This window comes from Pelodiscus sinensis, chromosome 14 (assembly GCF_049634645.1).
Source record: "Pelodiscus sinensis isolate JC-2024 chromosome 14, ASM4963464v1, whole genome shotgun sequence".
Taxonomy (NCBI): Eukaryota; Metazoa; Chordata; order Testudines; family Trionychidae; genus Pelodiscus; species Pelodiscus sinensis.
The window spans coordinates 24,692,702-24,709,918 of NC_134724.1; the positions used below are offsets into that span (position 1 = coordinate 24,692,702).

Consider the following 17,217-nt stretch of genomic DNA (forward strand, 5'->3'; position numbering starts at 1 on the left):
CTCCTTCCTCATTGCATTTCCTCTTTCAGAAGAGGAAAGCAATCTAGACACAGTCTTAGTGAATACTATTCTGGAAAATTAAATCCTACAATGTGTTTTCCTTTCTGCCATCGAAGGATAAAATTAGATCACAATGGCTATTCATACTTCTTATCCCGGACATCTACATTATACAGATTTGCTGTAGACACCAAAAGTAGAAAACAGTTTGGGAAACAAGGACTTGAAGAGTAACCAAGAGCAGGCAAAAGCAAATGTACAAAACAAAACAAGTGTCTAACCTGGCTTTGTTTTTATTTTGCTTTCTTCTATGCCTCTGCATTACTACCACCACACATCAACCTTGATATAAAATCAATTTGTATTACATTCTCTGGCCAGCAGCAAAGTAGAGTAAAAATTTTACATTTATAACCCCCCTTGAAGAAGCACAAAATGCTTCATATATTAAGGATGTTAAGGAACAAGTATTTTGCTAATCACGTGGTCAATACAATTTGTATCGACAAGGGGAGGTACTCTGCAGAGCTGCAGTGGGAGTAGCTCCCAGAGCCGGCACTAAGTAGTCCCAGCTCATGCTGGCTCCTGGATTGCAGCAGCTCTGTATTTTAAACGTAGTAAGAACCACCAGCGTCTTATTACACTTAAAATGCAGTGGCCCCAGATTGGTGTGAGCCAGGACTGCATGGTCTTGGCCCGCGCTGGGTCCAGCAGCCCCGACCCGCAGCTGGCCCACTGCAGCCAGGGGCTGCTTCACAGCAGCCTCCCTTCCCCACCACTGCTGCCTCTACATGAGATGCAGCAACAGGGGGAAGCACCACAGAGATATGCTGAGGGGGACTGGCTTTTAAGCCAACTCCCCCCAGTACTGGCTCCTGTTCTCCTCCCTCCTCTGCTGCCTTTCATACAGAGGCAGGGTGGAGAGTGGGGGGGAAGAGAGCAAGTAGTTGAGTACTCCACTCCACTACCTGCTAATCTTAGGCTTATTGGGTAGTTGAGTACTCGCTTGCATCCCTATCATAGATACCATATATATGCTACTATGAAATTCAGTCACCCCTAGGGAGAATGGCAGCAGCCAAACAGTGCACAGCACAACAATAATGGCTGTGATTTAAAAAAAAAAAAAAAAAAAAAAAAATCACACGGAATAAACATCCATGCAAGGCATACAGGGCCCTCAGATTTAAGGTCTAATTCAAGAGGCTTCCTTCACTTGTTATACTACATGTTACTCAGTATTCTGTTTACAAAAGATGAAGGGATATATTCATAGCAGACTGGCTTAGGTATCCCAAAGCTGAGACTTTGGTTACTGAGCAAGCCAACAAAAGAAACGTCGAGTCATTTCAAGAGAATGGTTAAATGGAGGACTTTTGGAAGGTGATAATTAATTGAATGCAAGTATTCATCTTGTACTGCATTTACATTAGGCCTAATCCTGTAGTGGTTCTACATGCAGAACTCCTCTTAAGCAAAAAGGATCAGGCCAAGTATGTGTAATGGAGCCTCACCGTGTAAGAGTACGTGTGATGGAATTTTAAACATTTTAAATTTCCTTAAGGGAAAAAGTGCAACTTACCACATGCAATGTCCCATGAGCCAGCATGTCATGCTAGAACAGGAGAAAAATGAGAATGTTCTTGGAATTTGAGCCAATCCTCTGCTGTTGCTGGTGTCTTCTTTACTCAGACCTCGGGTTCATTCTTCTTTCCCTGATTCAAGAGGTAGCAACAACATGCAGCTTTTCTCCCATCTCTGAAGCGGACATTTCAGTACATTCCAATGGTGATGCACATTCCAGAATCTCATACTACCTGAAAATCACTCTGTGTCAAGGCCATTTGAAATAGAATGTGTAGCTGAAAAGTTGCATTTTTACCTCTTTCACTTTTACGCTCGTATGAAAAGATCTTCCATTATAGCCATCTCTCATATTAACTTGTAATAATGACAGAGCAACACTCAGTGGCCAAATGATGCTCAAAGTCCCATATCCCATTGAGAATAATGACACTACAATGCATACATGCAGGGGCAACTGGTGAGAGGGCACATGGTGGGGCCCACTGGCAACATGACAAACCCCCCACCCAGGCCAGGAAAGGACTGGGGCAACCTTCTCTTCCCCACATCCCTCCCTGAACCAATGCGGCTCAGGGGACTAGTGGGGTTGGATTGGTGCCAGCAGCAAGAGTCCGCCCCCGCCACCAAACGCACCAGCAGTGGCAAAACATGGCCCCAGCTCCCTTTGCTCCCCTAGCCCCATCACTTAACTTCCCACTGGTGAGTGCAGGAGCAGTCCTACCCTCTCCCCTGAGTGATGCGCTGGGAGAACAGAGCAAGTTAGGGCTGCATTACTTCACTTCTCCTACAGGTCAGTGCAGAGGTGGGAAGGAGGGAAGACAACTGCTGTGGCATCAGGCCCCCCGCACACCCAGAGACTCTGGCTCCACTGGCTGCTGGCCAGCCCACTGCAGATTAGAGGATTGGGCCAAAAGAAATCGGATGCAGTTCAACAAGGACAAGTGTAGAGTCCTGCTCTTGGGAAGGAAGAATCCCAAGCACTGTTACAGGCTAGGGACCGACGGGCTAAGTAGCAGTTCTGCAGAAAAGGACCTGGGGATTACAGTGGATAAGAAGCTGGATAGGAGTCTACAGTGTGCACTTGTAGCCAAGAAGGCTAATGGCATATTACGTTGCATTAGCAGGAGTACTGCCAGCAGATCTAGAGAAGTGATTATTCCCACTTATTCGGCTCTGGTGAGGCCACATCTGGAGTATTGTGTCCAGTTCTGGGCCCTCTCCATCCCTAGAGGTTTTTAGGTCTCGGCTTGACAAAGCCATGGCTGGGTTGATTTAGTTAGGATTAGTCCTGTCTTGGGCAGGGAGCTGGACTCGATGACCGCCTGAGGTCTCTTCCAGCTCTATGATTCTAATTGCTTAAAGGGAAAGTGCTGGGAAGATAGCAGGTTTCTAACAGAAAACCACACATTTAAAATGATTCATTAACCCATATAGAGATTTTATCATGAACCAAATGTTTTCTCCTCCTTAATAAAGGGAAATATCTTTCCCTTCTCCATTTGGCTTCCTTACAATTGCTCTTCTGTGAAAGTGTGTGAAGTGTTTCACATGCTTTTTTTTTTAAAATTATTTTCTGTTGGGAAAGAGGTTATTTTGATTTTGTACTCAAGGAATGACAGTGAGAAAGAGAAAGGTCTTTACCTTTGCATGACCCAAAGGAAATACAGCACAACAGTGCAGCACATGCTTCTGCAAAATTGACTGGCAGATCAAAAGATGTACAAGAGACTTAACAGTAGGGATGTGAACGTGTAGTCATTTATACATTAACCAATGAGCCCAGGCTCATCGGTTAATGTTATAATAGTTACATGCAGGGCCTCTCCCCCGCCCCCTGAGCTGCCTCTGTATCTGAAGTAGTGGGAGCAGGAGCTTGTACACACAAGGAGCTGGCTTTTAAGTTGGTCCTCTCCACGCGTGCTGGCTCCCACAGAGTCACCCTCCCCAGTCCCCTGCATTGCTGCCTCTGATACAGAGACAGTAGCGTGAGGCAGGAGGTCAAGCAGTAGTGATGCTCTCCACAAGCACTTGCTCCCACGTGTGTAAACATGTAACTGCTATACGTTTCAGTGGTTAAAGGTTTACAGAATTAAACACATTTTAACCTCCCTACTTAATAGTACCGAGCTAAAGGAGAGTATTTCAGAAAGCCTACCTTAGGACACACAAGTATTTTAACCAGACAGGATTCTTAACTCAGAGCATCCACAGCCTTCTATGTGAAACAGCAAACCTAAATACACATCCTCAGGGCAAAGGAACTGGGGTAGAGTGCAGTGAATAATGAACTTACATTCACTAGGTCATACATGATGAGCAACTAGACAAACTCCTTAACATTAGAATTGTATTGCCAAATCCCCTCCCACAAGTGTTTCTACTACTTGCCTAGATACTAACTTTTCTAGTTATTACCTACAGCTCAGGAAAAATGTTTCCAGCATTAAAATACCTTTAATTTCAAAGTAAGATACTAAATTACAGTATTTTAACCTGCTAAGCACTAAGGCTGTAAGTACCTCCCTGCAGCACTTGCAGTCATTTAGGGTGGAAAAAAGAAATCAATGTGTCTCCTATAAGGATCCCTGTCAGAGTCCAGGCACCTCAAAAACTGGAAGGGCTGTTGTACAAGTCTTTCACCAGGGAGAGAAGGAAAAATGCCTCTTCCTGGTCAATTAGAAAGGAGATGCTCAGAGCTGGAAAAAGTAGATAGTTGCTTCTACTCAGTGGCCAGCACACTCCCCTCTCTGCACTATGTTTTTTCAGATGTACTTGTACTGCCCAAGTGAAACAGCTCACTTGGGCAGGCAGATGTCTATATCTCCCAACTGAAACTGCGATGCTGTATGGCCATGGTCACCAACCTGTCAATCGTGATCTGGCATTTAAGCAAGCACAAACGGTACTCCTCCCTTCCCCAGAACAGCCAGCTTCCCCATGCTGCCTGCCTGCCTTCCTTCCTGCAGCAGGAGAGGAGAAGTCCCAGGCTGCACGCCAGCACCTTTCCCCCTGCCCAAACCCCCACCAGCACCCTGCTCCTGGCCAGACACCTACTCCCAGCTTGCTCCTGTACCCCATTTTCCACCCAGATTCTGCACCCCCACTCACTGGCAGCCCTGTCCCGCAAACTGGATCCCTCATTTTTTGGCCCCACTTCAGAGTGTAGAGGAACCCACAAATTCCACTAACTCTTCTGGAGTTCCAGGGTTAATCTGGCCTGAACCAGCCCCATCACTAATGAGTTACTTGGGAGCCACAAGCCCTTTAAACAGCAACAAGTGAAAGGGCTCATACCTCACAGGCAAAGCACAGCCGGGAGCTAGAGCCCTTTCAACTGCTTCTATTTAAAGGGCTTGCACCTTCTCCGCAGCTGCTAACATGTTGCCTAGCAGCCACAGGGAAGGCACAAGCCCTTTAAATAAAAGCAATTGAGAGGGCCCCAACCTCTCCAGCTCCCAGGGAACACAATAGGGGGTGGGGCCAGAAGCTGCCACACAGGCTGGATGAAAGAGCTAGGCAGGCCAGATCCAGCCTGCCAACGGACTCTTGCCCAGCCCTGTTCTAGATAGCTACTTATACTATCCTAATCACTGTAGTATCCAAGAACCTCGCTATAGTACATGACACAACATGATTAATATGATGCCTTGTGGTCTGTAATAAGTGCTACAAATAAGCTTAAATTAGAAATATATCTATAGCCTTCCTAATATTTGTCCAAATGTGACAAAAATACGCTTACAATTCAGATATTAAAAAAAAAAAATTGATGCTTCGGTTTTAAGTGGCATTACCTGATATCTTCATCTTTTAGTTTCCTGGCTGCCTGTTTGGACAACTTAATCTGCAAGTCCAGTCGCTGTAGAAAATCTTTGGCAGATAGTTCTTCGGGTGCAGCAGGTTGATTGTCGGGTTCTTGAGGACTGGGAGAAGAAGAACTACTCTCTTCTTGAACCGTCACTTGTCTTTCACCACAAAGAGAAAGGTCAATGGTTTCATTCTCAGGAGATTCCAGTGAAGTAAATCCATTGAACAGTAACGGCTTCTCTGATATAACTGGAATATTTAATGTTTTCCTCAGAAATATACAGTCATTAGTAAACAGTTTGTTTGTCCTTTTTATTTGTTCCATCTGAAACAGAGAAAATAATAAAATTGAAGCAGTACTGATTTATGTAGAGTGCAGAATGCCACCATCCTTAAACACACAGTAGTCAAACAATTTTATAAGTGAAGCCCTTCCTTGAAACAAATCCTTGGTCTTAATTTATAATGTAGAACCCGGTTATTGAATTCAGAACCTTTATTTTCATTTAGTTTCTACACTGCCATTAACTCAGTCTTTTAGTTTCGCTTCCTCCTCTTTGACTATACACTAGGTTTTATGCTATCAGAAGTCTCCTTAAAGGTATTTTGTTCTACATGAAGAAATTTTTCCTAAATCTGAGTCTTCCATTCTTGTCACAAGCCAAATTTGTGACAATTTTATGTAAAACCAAACATAGAAATCTGTTCTTTGGACCCATATTTTGTGAGCATGGTAGTGTAAATGTCATTTGCTGGAGAAGACCATTCATTAAAATTCTACAACACGACCAGTGGCCACCCTCCTAATTTTACACATTGAATTTATACAGATATCAAAATACAGCTTGGAAGTCTTACCACTGGGTGCTCCATCTTGATCTAAGTAACCTGCCCATCAAGATGGAACACCACACATTAGAATCTAAAGTGTCAGTGTAACTTGTTTTTCTATGCATGTATTAAGGGTGGGGCCCCGTGGCAGCTGCAGAATTTGCCATCACTCATGGCTACACCATCTCTACTTTCAGTTTTGTTTCTGTTTCTAGCCCTAGAACCTTAAACATGAAGTGCAAACTGAGGCAGTGATGCTTGCAGAGAGCCTGACAATAGCCCTGAAAAGTGTGAGCTGCCTCATTAATCTCTATCAAAGCCCTGTGGTTCACAGGATTCCATGGCTATGGAATTTGCCATTTTCCAAGATACTATAGAAAGTAGCCTTTTTGTAGTAGAATCTGACATCCTATGAAATTTTATTTTAGTCTCCCTGCCTTCTAAAGACCTGCCTGCAACTCTCTCTTGCTCTCCAACTTTCCACAAAAGGGATTCACATTTGGATCATCGCAACTCCCCACACTGCTCCATTCAGCTAGGTATTGTAGGCTGAAGAGACAGAGTTGAAGCTCAGCTTCCAGCCTGGAGAATCTCAGGGCCAAGACCACAGAAACCACCAATGTGAACAGAATAATTTACTTGCTTGATACCAAAATTCTGATTACACTGGTAACTGAAAGACAATTTAAAGGAGAAATCAATCAATAGCATTATAGCACAAAGGCTGAAACCCAATATGTCTACCATGACTTGCATTTGTAAAGAGCCTAGCATAATGATATGTCAGTAGACAATAAATAATGCAACCCAAAGCTAGTGTTTATCACACTTCACTGTAACTCTACCAGCGATGGTTTGTTGTTCTTCCCTGGAACACTACTCAAGTATACTTCTTATGTCCCTTCAGAGTCCATGCATTTTAGTTGTAGGAATCAGGAACATCTATGTTTTAGTTTCTGTTCCAAAATTTGGAATAGCCTTGGGTTAAGTCACTTGGGAACTGCTAAGCTCTACCTTCAGTTACATTAACAGAACTCTGGAGCCTCCAATAAGGTGTAAATGACCGAGAGTAGAATTTGATACTGTGAAAAATTCACAAGCGTTCCATAGGTGAAGCTGTGCCAAGGCAGAAAATGCTTAAGAACTTCCCCATTATTCATGCACTCTATATTTGAGGAAAACAAACAGTAAAATAAAAATACTTATCTGCCTCAAGGGATGTTACTAGGATTAATGTTTACATGATAAAAGCACTAGGATGTAAAAGTGTATTCGATAAACCGATAAGCAAAAGCTTATAGGTTAATGCTATAGACGACACACATTTCCACCCTCACCCCCACCCCCAACACACACTTTCCAGTAAATTTTTTAGCAGCCCAGCCAGCAGCCTAACTCAGTTTTGGCTCGAGCCAGGTCCAGGAGTTCAGACCACCCCTTAGACAGGGGCTGTTGCAGAAGCACAAGGCAACAGCACAGGTCCACAAGGGAAGCTGGGATTAAACTAGCTCCCCTCACAAACATCTATCACCCTGAGCTGCTGTCTCTGATGCAGTGGCAGCAGCATGGAGTGGCAGGAGGCTCCTCAGGAGTGAGGCCAGAGCACACTGGCTTCTGGCCCTGACCTGTTCTAAGAAACAAGTGACTGTCAGCACCAGTGCTCCCATCATTGCTACAACCAATTGGAGCGATATGGATGGGTGCCAGAAGAGGAAACTTCAGTTACAGTAGGGTAGACAAATAAGGTCTCAGATATAATTTTTCTTACACTGCACTTGGATAGACTGCCAAGAGCAACTTCAAAGATACCTATGGTAGATAAGTGTGATGCCCTATGTTGCAGCCAGCACCATTTTGATGAAGATCAAATATGATTAAGAAGTTAACTTTGTTTCCTTCAAAACGACTTCAAGTTGTTTCTGCAGACTAGTTCTCTTTATTCTGTTGGCTTCTCAAAGCTCCTTATGACTGAGTCCTGAATTACCCTTTTTTCTCCTCTTTCTCTATATATTAAGAAAAATATTCCTGTGGGACGATGGAAGTAACATCATGTGCCACTTTGTGTCCCACAGGAAAAGTTTTCATCCTGTTGCCTCCCTGTTGTTGGGGTGGAAGGTGGGTGCTGATAGCAACACCACCTCCCTGATGTTCCATGGGGAGTTGCCACCTGGAGCAGCTTCTGCCTACCTCTAGGTCTCACCCAGTCTGCCCAGCTCATGCACCCACTGCGGCTTGGCTCTGTGCAGCTCAGCCTCCCCTCTCCCGATGCACCACGAGGAGCGAGGCAGCGCTGCCTCATTGGCCCCTGCATGGTGCCTGCTTTGTGTCGCTGGCCAGAGCCATGCCCTATGGAGAGAGGGAGGGAGCAGGTGGACGGGGCTGCAGGAACCCAGAGCCAGAGAGAGCTGCGTGTGGCAGCCATGGCCTACAAAGGGAGTGGGGATTCCCAGGGTGGCCGCAGGAGCCCCCAGGAAGCCGTGTCTGGGATTGAAGTTGGTGCCTGACAGGGAGTACGTGAGCTGGGGAGATCTTGCAGCACGGCAACCTCCGACTCTCCAGAGTGGCTGCTCTGCACAGTGAGCTTCCTGGATTCACCACAAAGCAAAGCTGCCCCAACAGGACCATATGGAAAGGCTGGGCTGGGCACAGGCTGTAGCTGCTGCTGCAGTGGCCAGGACTGTGCTGCCTGGCCAATGGTACTCCTGGGGGGGAGGGTGTGCACCTCAATGAATTCATAGGAGAGGGCAGAGTGTGTGTGCCGAGAGGGAGGAAGGGGAATAGGATATATGTAGGGATGGGTGGTGCAATAAGGGGGAGATGGTAGGGATGAAGAGGATATAGGAATGGAGGCAGGAGGATGAGAAGTGTGGGGGTGCAGAGATGGGGGGGTTAAGGAAGGATGGGGGTATAAGACTGGAAGAAGGAAGTGGGGTAGGGATTAAGGTGTTAAATATTGACTAACTGACTAATCAAATAGTCGATGCATCTTGCATCAACTATTCGATAAGGCACCTCCACATTTGAAGTGTACAAAGGCTGTTGCTACACTTCAAAGATGAAAGCGCCACATGGATATCGGGGTCAGATCCCCCCCCACTGACCTCAGGCTCCATGCAGCGCTGCCACTTTGAAATGCCACAGGGAGCCCAGCGTCAGACTCCTCACAGCGTTTCAAAGTGGCAGCACTGCACTGAGCCCGGGAGTCCAGGGCTCCATCAAGTGCTGCCGCTTTGAAATGCCCCAAGAAGCCTGACACTGGGATCCCCACAGCATTTCAAAGCAGCAGTGCTGCACTGAGCCCTGCATCAGCAGGAGAGTCCACAGCTGATCGTAGGCTCCACGTGGCATTACAAAGCCACTTTGAAATACCCCCTCCTCACACCCCCCTTGCTGCCTCTTTCGGATAGAGACAGCAGGAAGTGGGGGGGGGAGGGGGAGAAGCGACTAGTCAACTAGCCTGTCGACTAGTCCTTCACATCCCTAGTAGGGATAGGCATTGTGGGGTGGAGAGGTTCAGGAGGATGGTGAGTGCAGGAATAGAGACAGGATCAAATTGAAGTACAGGTTGTGGAGGGGGAGGAAGAGGGAGAGGGAGAGCCCTGCCTGATGGCAGAAAAATAGCGAGGGGAAGCACCTGAGGCTGGCTAACCTGCCCTGCCTGATGGCTACAGGGGTGGGAGAGCCGGAGCTGGCTCAGCCTCAGCCCAGCCCTACGTCTGGGGAAGAGGAAGAGTCAGGTCTAGCCTGGCCGAGCGGGTGGGGAAGAACAGCTCAGGGCTACCACGCCTCAGCCCAGCCTTCCCAGGCAGCTGGGAAGAAGCCAAGGCTGCCTACCTCCAGAAACAGGGGGGGTTGGTGATCAGAGTGAGCAGGGGGTACTGCCCCCTAGCATTTAATTAAATACATATTAGTGAGACCTAAGTTCTTAGAATCAAGGATTTTTGATTGTGCACCTCTTCTTAATCAGCTGGAAGAAATCATGGTTAGGAGGTGTAAAGTTCTTCATCTTCCTTGCCTTCTCAAGAGATGAACATGTTGCCTTCACACCACTCCTATCCCTTACTGAAAAGATTCTTTTAAAAAAAAAAGTACAGAACGTTTTCTTAAATAGAAACTTAGGACCTACTTTTATTAAAGGAGACTACTAGGAATGTCCATTAGTGAAAAATCATACTCAATGCTTATATTGTCACAATAGCACATTTAAAACAGAGAGAACTAAAAGAAGTGCATCTTGATATCTGAAATTAAGGCTAAAAAGTTGTTTTGTTTCAGTTGTACTCTTTGACAGGTCTGGCTTGAAATGTATTTTTAATCGAGTAGTTTAATCAAGGTTAAAAATTTAATTTTTAAATTTTGAGTAAAAATTGAGTATTCCAAGCTGCAATGCCACTCTGAAATACTAATGTTGTTATTTAGAAATACATTTATACTAATGTTTATTTTAAATACTTACTAAAATGCACTAATCCCAGTTCTGAATAAAGAACAAGTTTAAGCATTCCCAAAACAATTTAAGTATCACTAGATGTGAGATGGGGTGGGGGTTTTTAAGTGTGTGAGAAAAAAATGCAGATACAATCATGAATGAATAAATAATCAAATGCAGTGAGGGGTAACATGGGCTAGCAAGTAAGCTGCATGAGTGGTGCTCCATTTCTGTAGGCCACAAGATTGTCATAAACAAGATTGTCTGCTGGGATAGGGTAGTTTTGCAAGGTGTGCTGATTTAATCTTACCAGCACTTTCACTGGATACAGAGGGAGTACATGGCTCTCTCATAGTCTATGTTCTGTGCAATAAGCATCCACCTCTCTTCACATGCCCATTTTAAGTGTGTGTCATTGTAGTAATAATGGTAGGAAAAAACTATGGGTGTGTTTAAACTATACCCCTCTGCTGACAGAGGGATGTAGATTAGGCACATCGCTACGGGGATTTAAATATCCCACACTTCATTTGAATAAAAATGGCTGCTGCTTTTTGCCGACGCGGCACTTTTCCGGCAAAAAGCGGCAGTCTAGACGTGGATCGGTCAACCTTGCCTCTTTGCCTTGTGCAAAGAGGTTTACAGGCTCAGTCAGCAGAGGGGTGTAGTTTAGACACACCCTATGTGGACAAAAACCAACAGAATCTGGCAACCCTGTGTGTGGGCCACATAGAGTATACCTACACAGCAACATTATTTCAAAATAACTAGCATTAATTCGAAATAACTCAGTCCGCATGTACACGGCAGGCAGTTACTTCAAAATAATGTTAAAATATTGTTAAGCTGGAGGACTTCTTATTCCGACTCCTGGAATGCTGGGCTGGGATGCTGGGCCTCGTTGTATGAGGAATAAGGGAAGTCAGAGGAAGAGTGCTCTATTTCCAAATAAGTGCTGTGCAGACGCTCTCAATTTTGAAATAAGCTATTTCGAAATAAGTAACCCAATTGACGTAGCTCAATTTGAGTAGCTTATTTCAAGGTAAGCCCTGCTGTGTAGATGCACCCATACAGAACCCCCATGGGCCACAGACTGCCATTAGATCAAATGGTGGACAATCTACCATCATTTACACCAATGTAAACCCCGAGTTAAACCCCACTGACTTCCATGGCATTATTTCTACCTGTAAAGTGTAATCAGGATTTGACACAAGTCGAGTTGCTCTTCATTCCAAAAGGATATAAAGACTTTGAACCTTTTCTCAATGGGAACCTGTAGTGAGGTGGTGTGGCCTCCCACTGAACCCGAGGAGGAGACATGCCATGCTCCCCCTTCTCACCGGAAGTCGGGGGGGGGGAGGGGGGAGAACAGGAAATATAAAGGGTGGGTCCCAGAGCTCAGCTGGACTGCAGCTGCCAAAGCAGACAGATGCTTCCTGCCCGCTCCCAGGATGGGAGACTACAGTCAGTTAAATATCAGTTAAATGAACAGACAATTAACCTCATGAATTCTTATCAGTTATTTGATTATTCTGTAGTCCCCCCCTCCCCAGGGTGGTGCTGGCAGCCTCTGTATCAGAGGCACAAGTGTGGGGTGCCAGGCAGGAGGTGGTCCGTGAAAGAAGACTGTTTAAAAATCAGCTACCCTCGGGGACCGGCTGCCTGTGGCCCCCACGCTGCTACCTCTGATACAAAGGCAACAGTGGACCCAGGCCAAACTAAGGACTGGTCAGACTTGCTGGAGCTACCTACTTACCAAGGCACTGAGGAGTTTCTGGGACTGCCACTAGTCTTACAAACGAGAGGACCCCATATACCCAGTACACCCCAAGGTGAGAGTAAAAAGTGCCCCAAAGGCAGCCACCCTTAGCCCGGCTGTGTTGCTGTCAGAGACCTGGTTATGGCATTTTGACTAGATTCCTTGCTAATCCAGTGGTATAACACAATTAGTGCCTTGGGCTGGGATGCTGGGCCCACATCCCCCAGCCACCTCACCCTTAGAAGTCTCAGTCTACCTTTGGTAGTCAACAAACACAGGCTTCTTGGCCTATCTGCCAGACCTTGGAAAGCTGACCCCCTTTCTGCTCTGCCCTGACAGCAAGCCAATGACAGAGGCTATTTGTTTCTCAACCCTGCTTGAGGGCCTAGAGTAGATGTGAATGTTTAACCGATTAGCTTCACTTATAACAGGTGCACCCTTACCTCCTTTAAATTGGTTAACTGGTTAAACATCTTTAATTGGCCCTAGCTCAGAGATGCATTTACATCTGCATACACTGCATGCCAGAGACGTATACAGCATGTAGGGCTCTGCTAATTCTCTGTAGGGAAATTCCCAGTGATTTAGTGAATCACTCCCACTGACCCAGAAAGGGAGGGACCACTGCTAACCCACTACAGAGCCAAATTTTGTTAAATTACATAATTAAAGGCTTTTAATATGTTTTCCCTAAGGCAGGCTCTGTTTGAAGACTATCATGAAATGCTACCGAGAGTGGGGGAAGGAGGGGTTGGCTATGTATCATGACTTCCTCACCTCCAGCCGCCCCCCAAATACCTACATTGACCTGGAAAAGCTTCATAGGGGCAGCAGTGTTAGTCTGTATATTAAAAAAAACAATGAGACAAATACATATAGTATCATGAGTTTTCATGGGCAAACCCCACTTTTTCATATGAGCTTGTGATCTGTACAATACTCTCTTGTAGATATCTCTCAATTTGAAATTATTATTATTAAAATTATAGTTGTGGATGTATTACTGTATCAATTCACTTACTAAAGACTAGGGATGTGAAGGACTAGTGGGGGGAGGAAGAGGAAGGGGTACTTCAAAGCAGCAGCATCACAGGAAGCCCAGGGTCAGCTGCTCAGTGTGGTGGGGCCACTTTGAAATGGACGAGGCGCCCGATGCTGGGCTCCTCGCAGCATTTCCAAGCGGCAGCGCCACACACAGTCCCCAGCTGATCCCAGGCTCTGTGTGACGCTGCCACTTTGAAACACCATGTGGAGCCCGGGGTCACCCCAGCTGATCCCAAGCTCCACACAGCATTTCAAAGCAGCAGCACCACTGCAGGGAGCCTGGGATCAGCTGGGGACTCCATGCAGTGGGGCAGTCCCCAGCTGACCCCTGGGCTTCAACACTTTCACCTTTGAAGTGTAGCAGCAGCTCTTTACTACACTTCAAAGGCAGAGGTGCCCTATCGACTAATCGAATAGTCGATGAAAAAATGCATCAACTATTTTATTAGTCAATTACCCAATACTTAACACCCTTACTATAAACTTGCTTTTAGATGAGGATTCCTCATCTATGTTCTTCTCTAATTCACAGCTGGCCAAGCATTCTCTCATCTATTTCTGCAACTTTTGCCTCAACAACACATGGCTAGGAAACGAGTCCTGCTCCATCATCAACCCTACTTCAAGCGTCCAGCCTTCAACGCCCACCTCACCTTAGGGCCCCCCCAAACTTGCACGTGATGAGGAGGGATTTTTTTCCTCTGATACTCATCTCACCCCACTCCCATCGCAGCATAACGTGGCTTGCACCGAACCAAGGATTCCTCTCCCTCTCCACCACACTTCTTCAGGCGCACGCGGGGCAGCACCTAGGCCACCAGGGATCCCTCCTGCCGCAAGCTGCGCAGTTCGCTCTCCCGCTGCCTTGCCCATTGACTCTATGGGAAGGCCCCCGGGGAAGGGGGAGGCGGGGGACAGTCGGGGCCCAGCCCAGCACTCACACTCCGGAGCCGGGAAGGGTTGTTCCTTCGCTCTACTGACCGGACCCTCGGGCAGAGCGGCCCGCGCCTCGCCGGGGCCGCTGACCGGCCACATCCCCTCCCGCCCGGGTCCCGGCCCGCCCTTACCGTGACTCCGTACTTGAGCGCGATGCCCTGCAGCGTGTCCCCGGCGCTGAGGCGGTGCTCCAGGTAGCGCTCGCTCAGGGGCGCCGCGACGCTGGCCGTGCTGCCGTACGAGCGGATCTTGGTGCGGGCCAGGCTCTGCGACAGCTCGGCCTCCGACTCGGACTCGGAGCCGGAGCGGGCGGCCGCGGGCTCCTCCCGCAGGGAGAGCGGCCCCGGCGGGAACTCCGCCATGCCCCCCCCCCCCCCCGCCTCGCCACGGGCCGGCGGCTCCCCTCAGGGCCGGGCGAGCCGCGCAAGGGGCATGGCCGGCTGCGCGAGGACCGGCCGAGCGGCGATGACAGCGCGGCTGAGTCAGGGCAACGCGGCGGGGGGGAAAGTGCGCGCTGCCTCAGAAATACGTCTCCCGTCTGCGCACGCGCCAACCCCTGGTGCGCGAGGGCTTGGCCGAGGCGCATGCCTAGTAGAGAAGTGAAGCCTGGAGGAAAGTTCTGCCCGGAGTTTCGCCCATGCTCTGCGTCTTGTCTAAGGGCGTTAAGGACTTGTCCGCTATCCCATAAGCAAAAGCTTGTCGGATAGTCCAGTCGATATAAGATAGAGGCAGCAAAGGGGGGAGAAACAGAGGGTACTTCAAAGAGGCAGCTCCAGGTGGAGCCTGGGGTCAGCTGGGGGACTCAGCTGGGATGACCCCAAGGCAACCTTTCAAATTTGAGACCGCCCTGCCTCTCTGAAATGCCCCACTGCATTTCAAAGTGGCAGCGATAAGTGGAGCCCCCAGGTCAGCTGAGGACTCACCAGCTGACCCTGGGTTCCGGGGAAATGCCTGCCGAACCTGGGGTCAGCTGGCGAGTCCTCAGATGATCTGGAGTTCCATGGAAATGCCGAATGGAACTGGGGTCAACTGGCGAGTCCCCAGCTGATCCTGGGCTCCACATGGCATTTCAAAGCAGCGCTGCATGGAGCCCAGGTCAGCAGAGAACTCAGAGTCCCCATGTTCCATAAGGGTGCTTCCGCTTTGAAATGCACAAGAGCCCCCGCTGGGGACTCTTGTACATTTCAAAGAGGGCACATCATGTGCATCCTGGAGTCAGTGGGTCTTCCTGCTAGCCCCAGGCTGCACACCGAGTTCCGCATTCCTCCTTTGAAATGTACAAGAGCCCCAGCAGAGGCTCTTAGGCATTTCCTCATTCCTCCTTTGAAATGTATATCAAGTAGTTGATGGAAATTCCATCGACTACTCAACTAGTAAATTACTCGCTATTTAACATCTTTAGTTTGAATAACCCCATCAATTATTGCTGGCAGAATAGAATAGAATAGAATAGAATAGAATAGAATAGAATAGAATAGAATAGAATAGAATAGAATAGAATAGAATAAACTGATGTCCTGTCCACATAACTCAGGGCCCTCTGGAGCGCTGAAGGAAGTCCCACTGAGAATAAACTTTTTTAATGTCCTACAGTACTTTCCCTTCTAAAAAGGGGTTATCAAAATCATTTTATATAAATAAAAATAACTGAACAAAGATTCTTAACCGACTTTTTTAAACATGGAGAGATCCCTGATTCACTGCCTCTAATTCTACAGTAGCGGGCTCTTAATCCAGAATAATGGGTTTTCACAAGTGGAAATGAAGTTGAATTAAAGTGGAATAAGGCACTCTTCATCCAGAATAAGATAGTCATACAAGAAGGCTTGGATTACGTTTATACGGATATCAGTTGGGTCAGGTAGCCACATAGCTTTGTCAAAAAAATAAAAACAAAGCAAAACAAACAAAAACAGCATAGATGCAGCCAGGGCTGGCCTTACCATAAGGCAAACTGAGGCAGCCACCTCAAGTGCCAGAATGTGTGTGTGTGGGGGGGGGGGCACCACTAGGACCCAGAGAATTGAGACCTTTCAAAGTTTTGGCCCAAGCAAGGGGGCATGGGGGCATCATTTGAGCTCCCCACCTAGGGTGCTAAAATGTTGTGGGCTGGCCCTGGAGGCAGCTGTGCTGGTAGCAGAGAGATACTGTCAACACAGCTAATGTTTGAGGAGATGGTGTTCTGACCCCAGTAGAAACATTCCTGTCAGCATATACTGCATCTACACTAAGGGGGCTCTGCCAGCATAGGTTCTGCAGTCAATTAGTGAGGGCTTGTCTACATATGGAATTATCTCCAATATAACCATATGCAAACCTGAAACGAACGCAGCTGTTATTACCAATACATGTGCAAACAACTTGGATTTCTATAAGCAAGTCAGAATGCATTAGCAGGGCATGCTTGCAGAAGAAAAATTGAATAGACTGTCTTAGTGGGGTCTGTATCATTATAAATGCATGTTGTTCTGATAACCTGTCAGTTTCTGAACTGTGAAATTCCATGATTTAACATTCAGCATTTTATGGCTTTCCACAATGATTGTATGGTTAAATTTCATTACATTTCATTTCAATACACAAATCTGTTCTAATAATTTTCCTATTAAAGTTAATAATTGGACAAGGATGTACAATAGCTAGATAGTGACAAATAAGTGATTAATACAATTTTTCCTTTTTAGAAATGTAACTTGCATTTTAATAGCACATATAATAGAGTTTTATAACTTCATTAAATATTTGAAAGGTGTATTTCAATCCCAACTCAATTTTGCTGTATGTAAATTGTTAAATTTATGGCTGACTGTAATCTCCTGAT

The 17,217-nt window shown here is 46.7% G+C and overlaps 1 protein-coding gene across 4 annotated transcripts in view; it reads right to left on the reverse strand.

Annotated features, from left to right (window-relative positions):
- The window catches only part of LYSMD2 (LysM domain containing 2), a 40,325-nt gene extending 25,386 nt beyond the window's left edge, over positions 1–14,939 (reverse strand). Inside the window, exons 1-3 of one of the 4 annotated variants that reach the window (XR_012895758.1) lie at positions 14,528–14,939; positions 5,382–5,719; positions 1,583–1,715 (exon numbers count right to left, since the gene is read on the reverse strand). Coding sequence is in view for 3 of the 4 variants with exons in the window: in XM_075897247.1 (XP_075753362.1) it covers positions 1,814–1,817; positions 5,382–5,719; positions 14,528–14,758 (573 nt within the window). In the remaining variant the exon portion in view is untranslated. Of the gene's footprint in view, positions 1–1,582; positions 1,818–5,381; positions 5,720–14,527 lie in introns of those variants that run through there. The other 3 variants (XM_075897247.1, XM_075897245.1, XM_075897246.1) reach the window with 3 other exon arrangements.
- Positions 14,940–17,217: the final 2,278 nt, after the last annotated feature.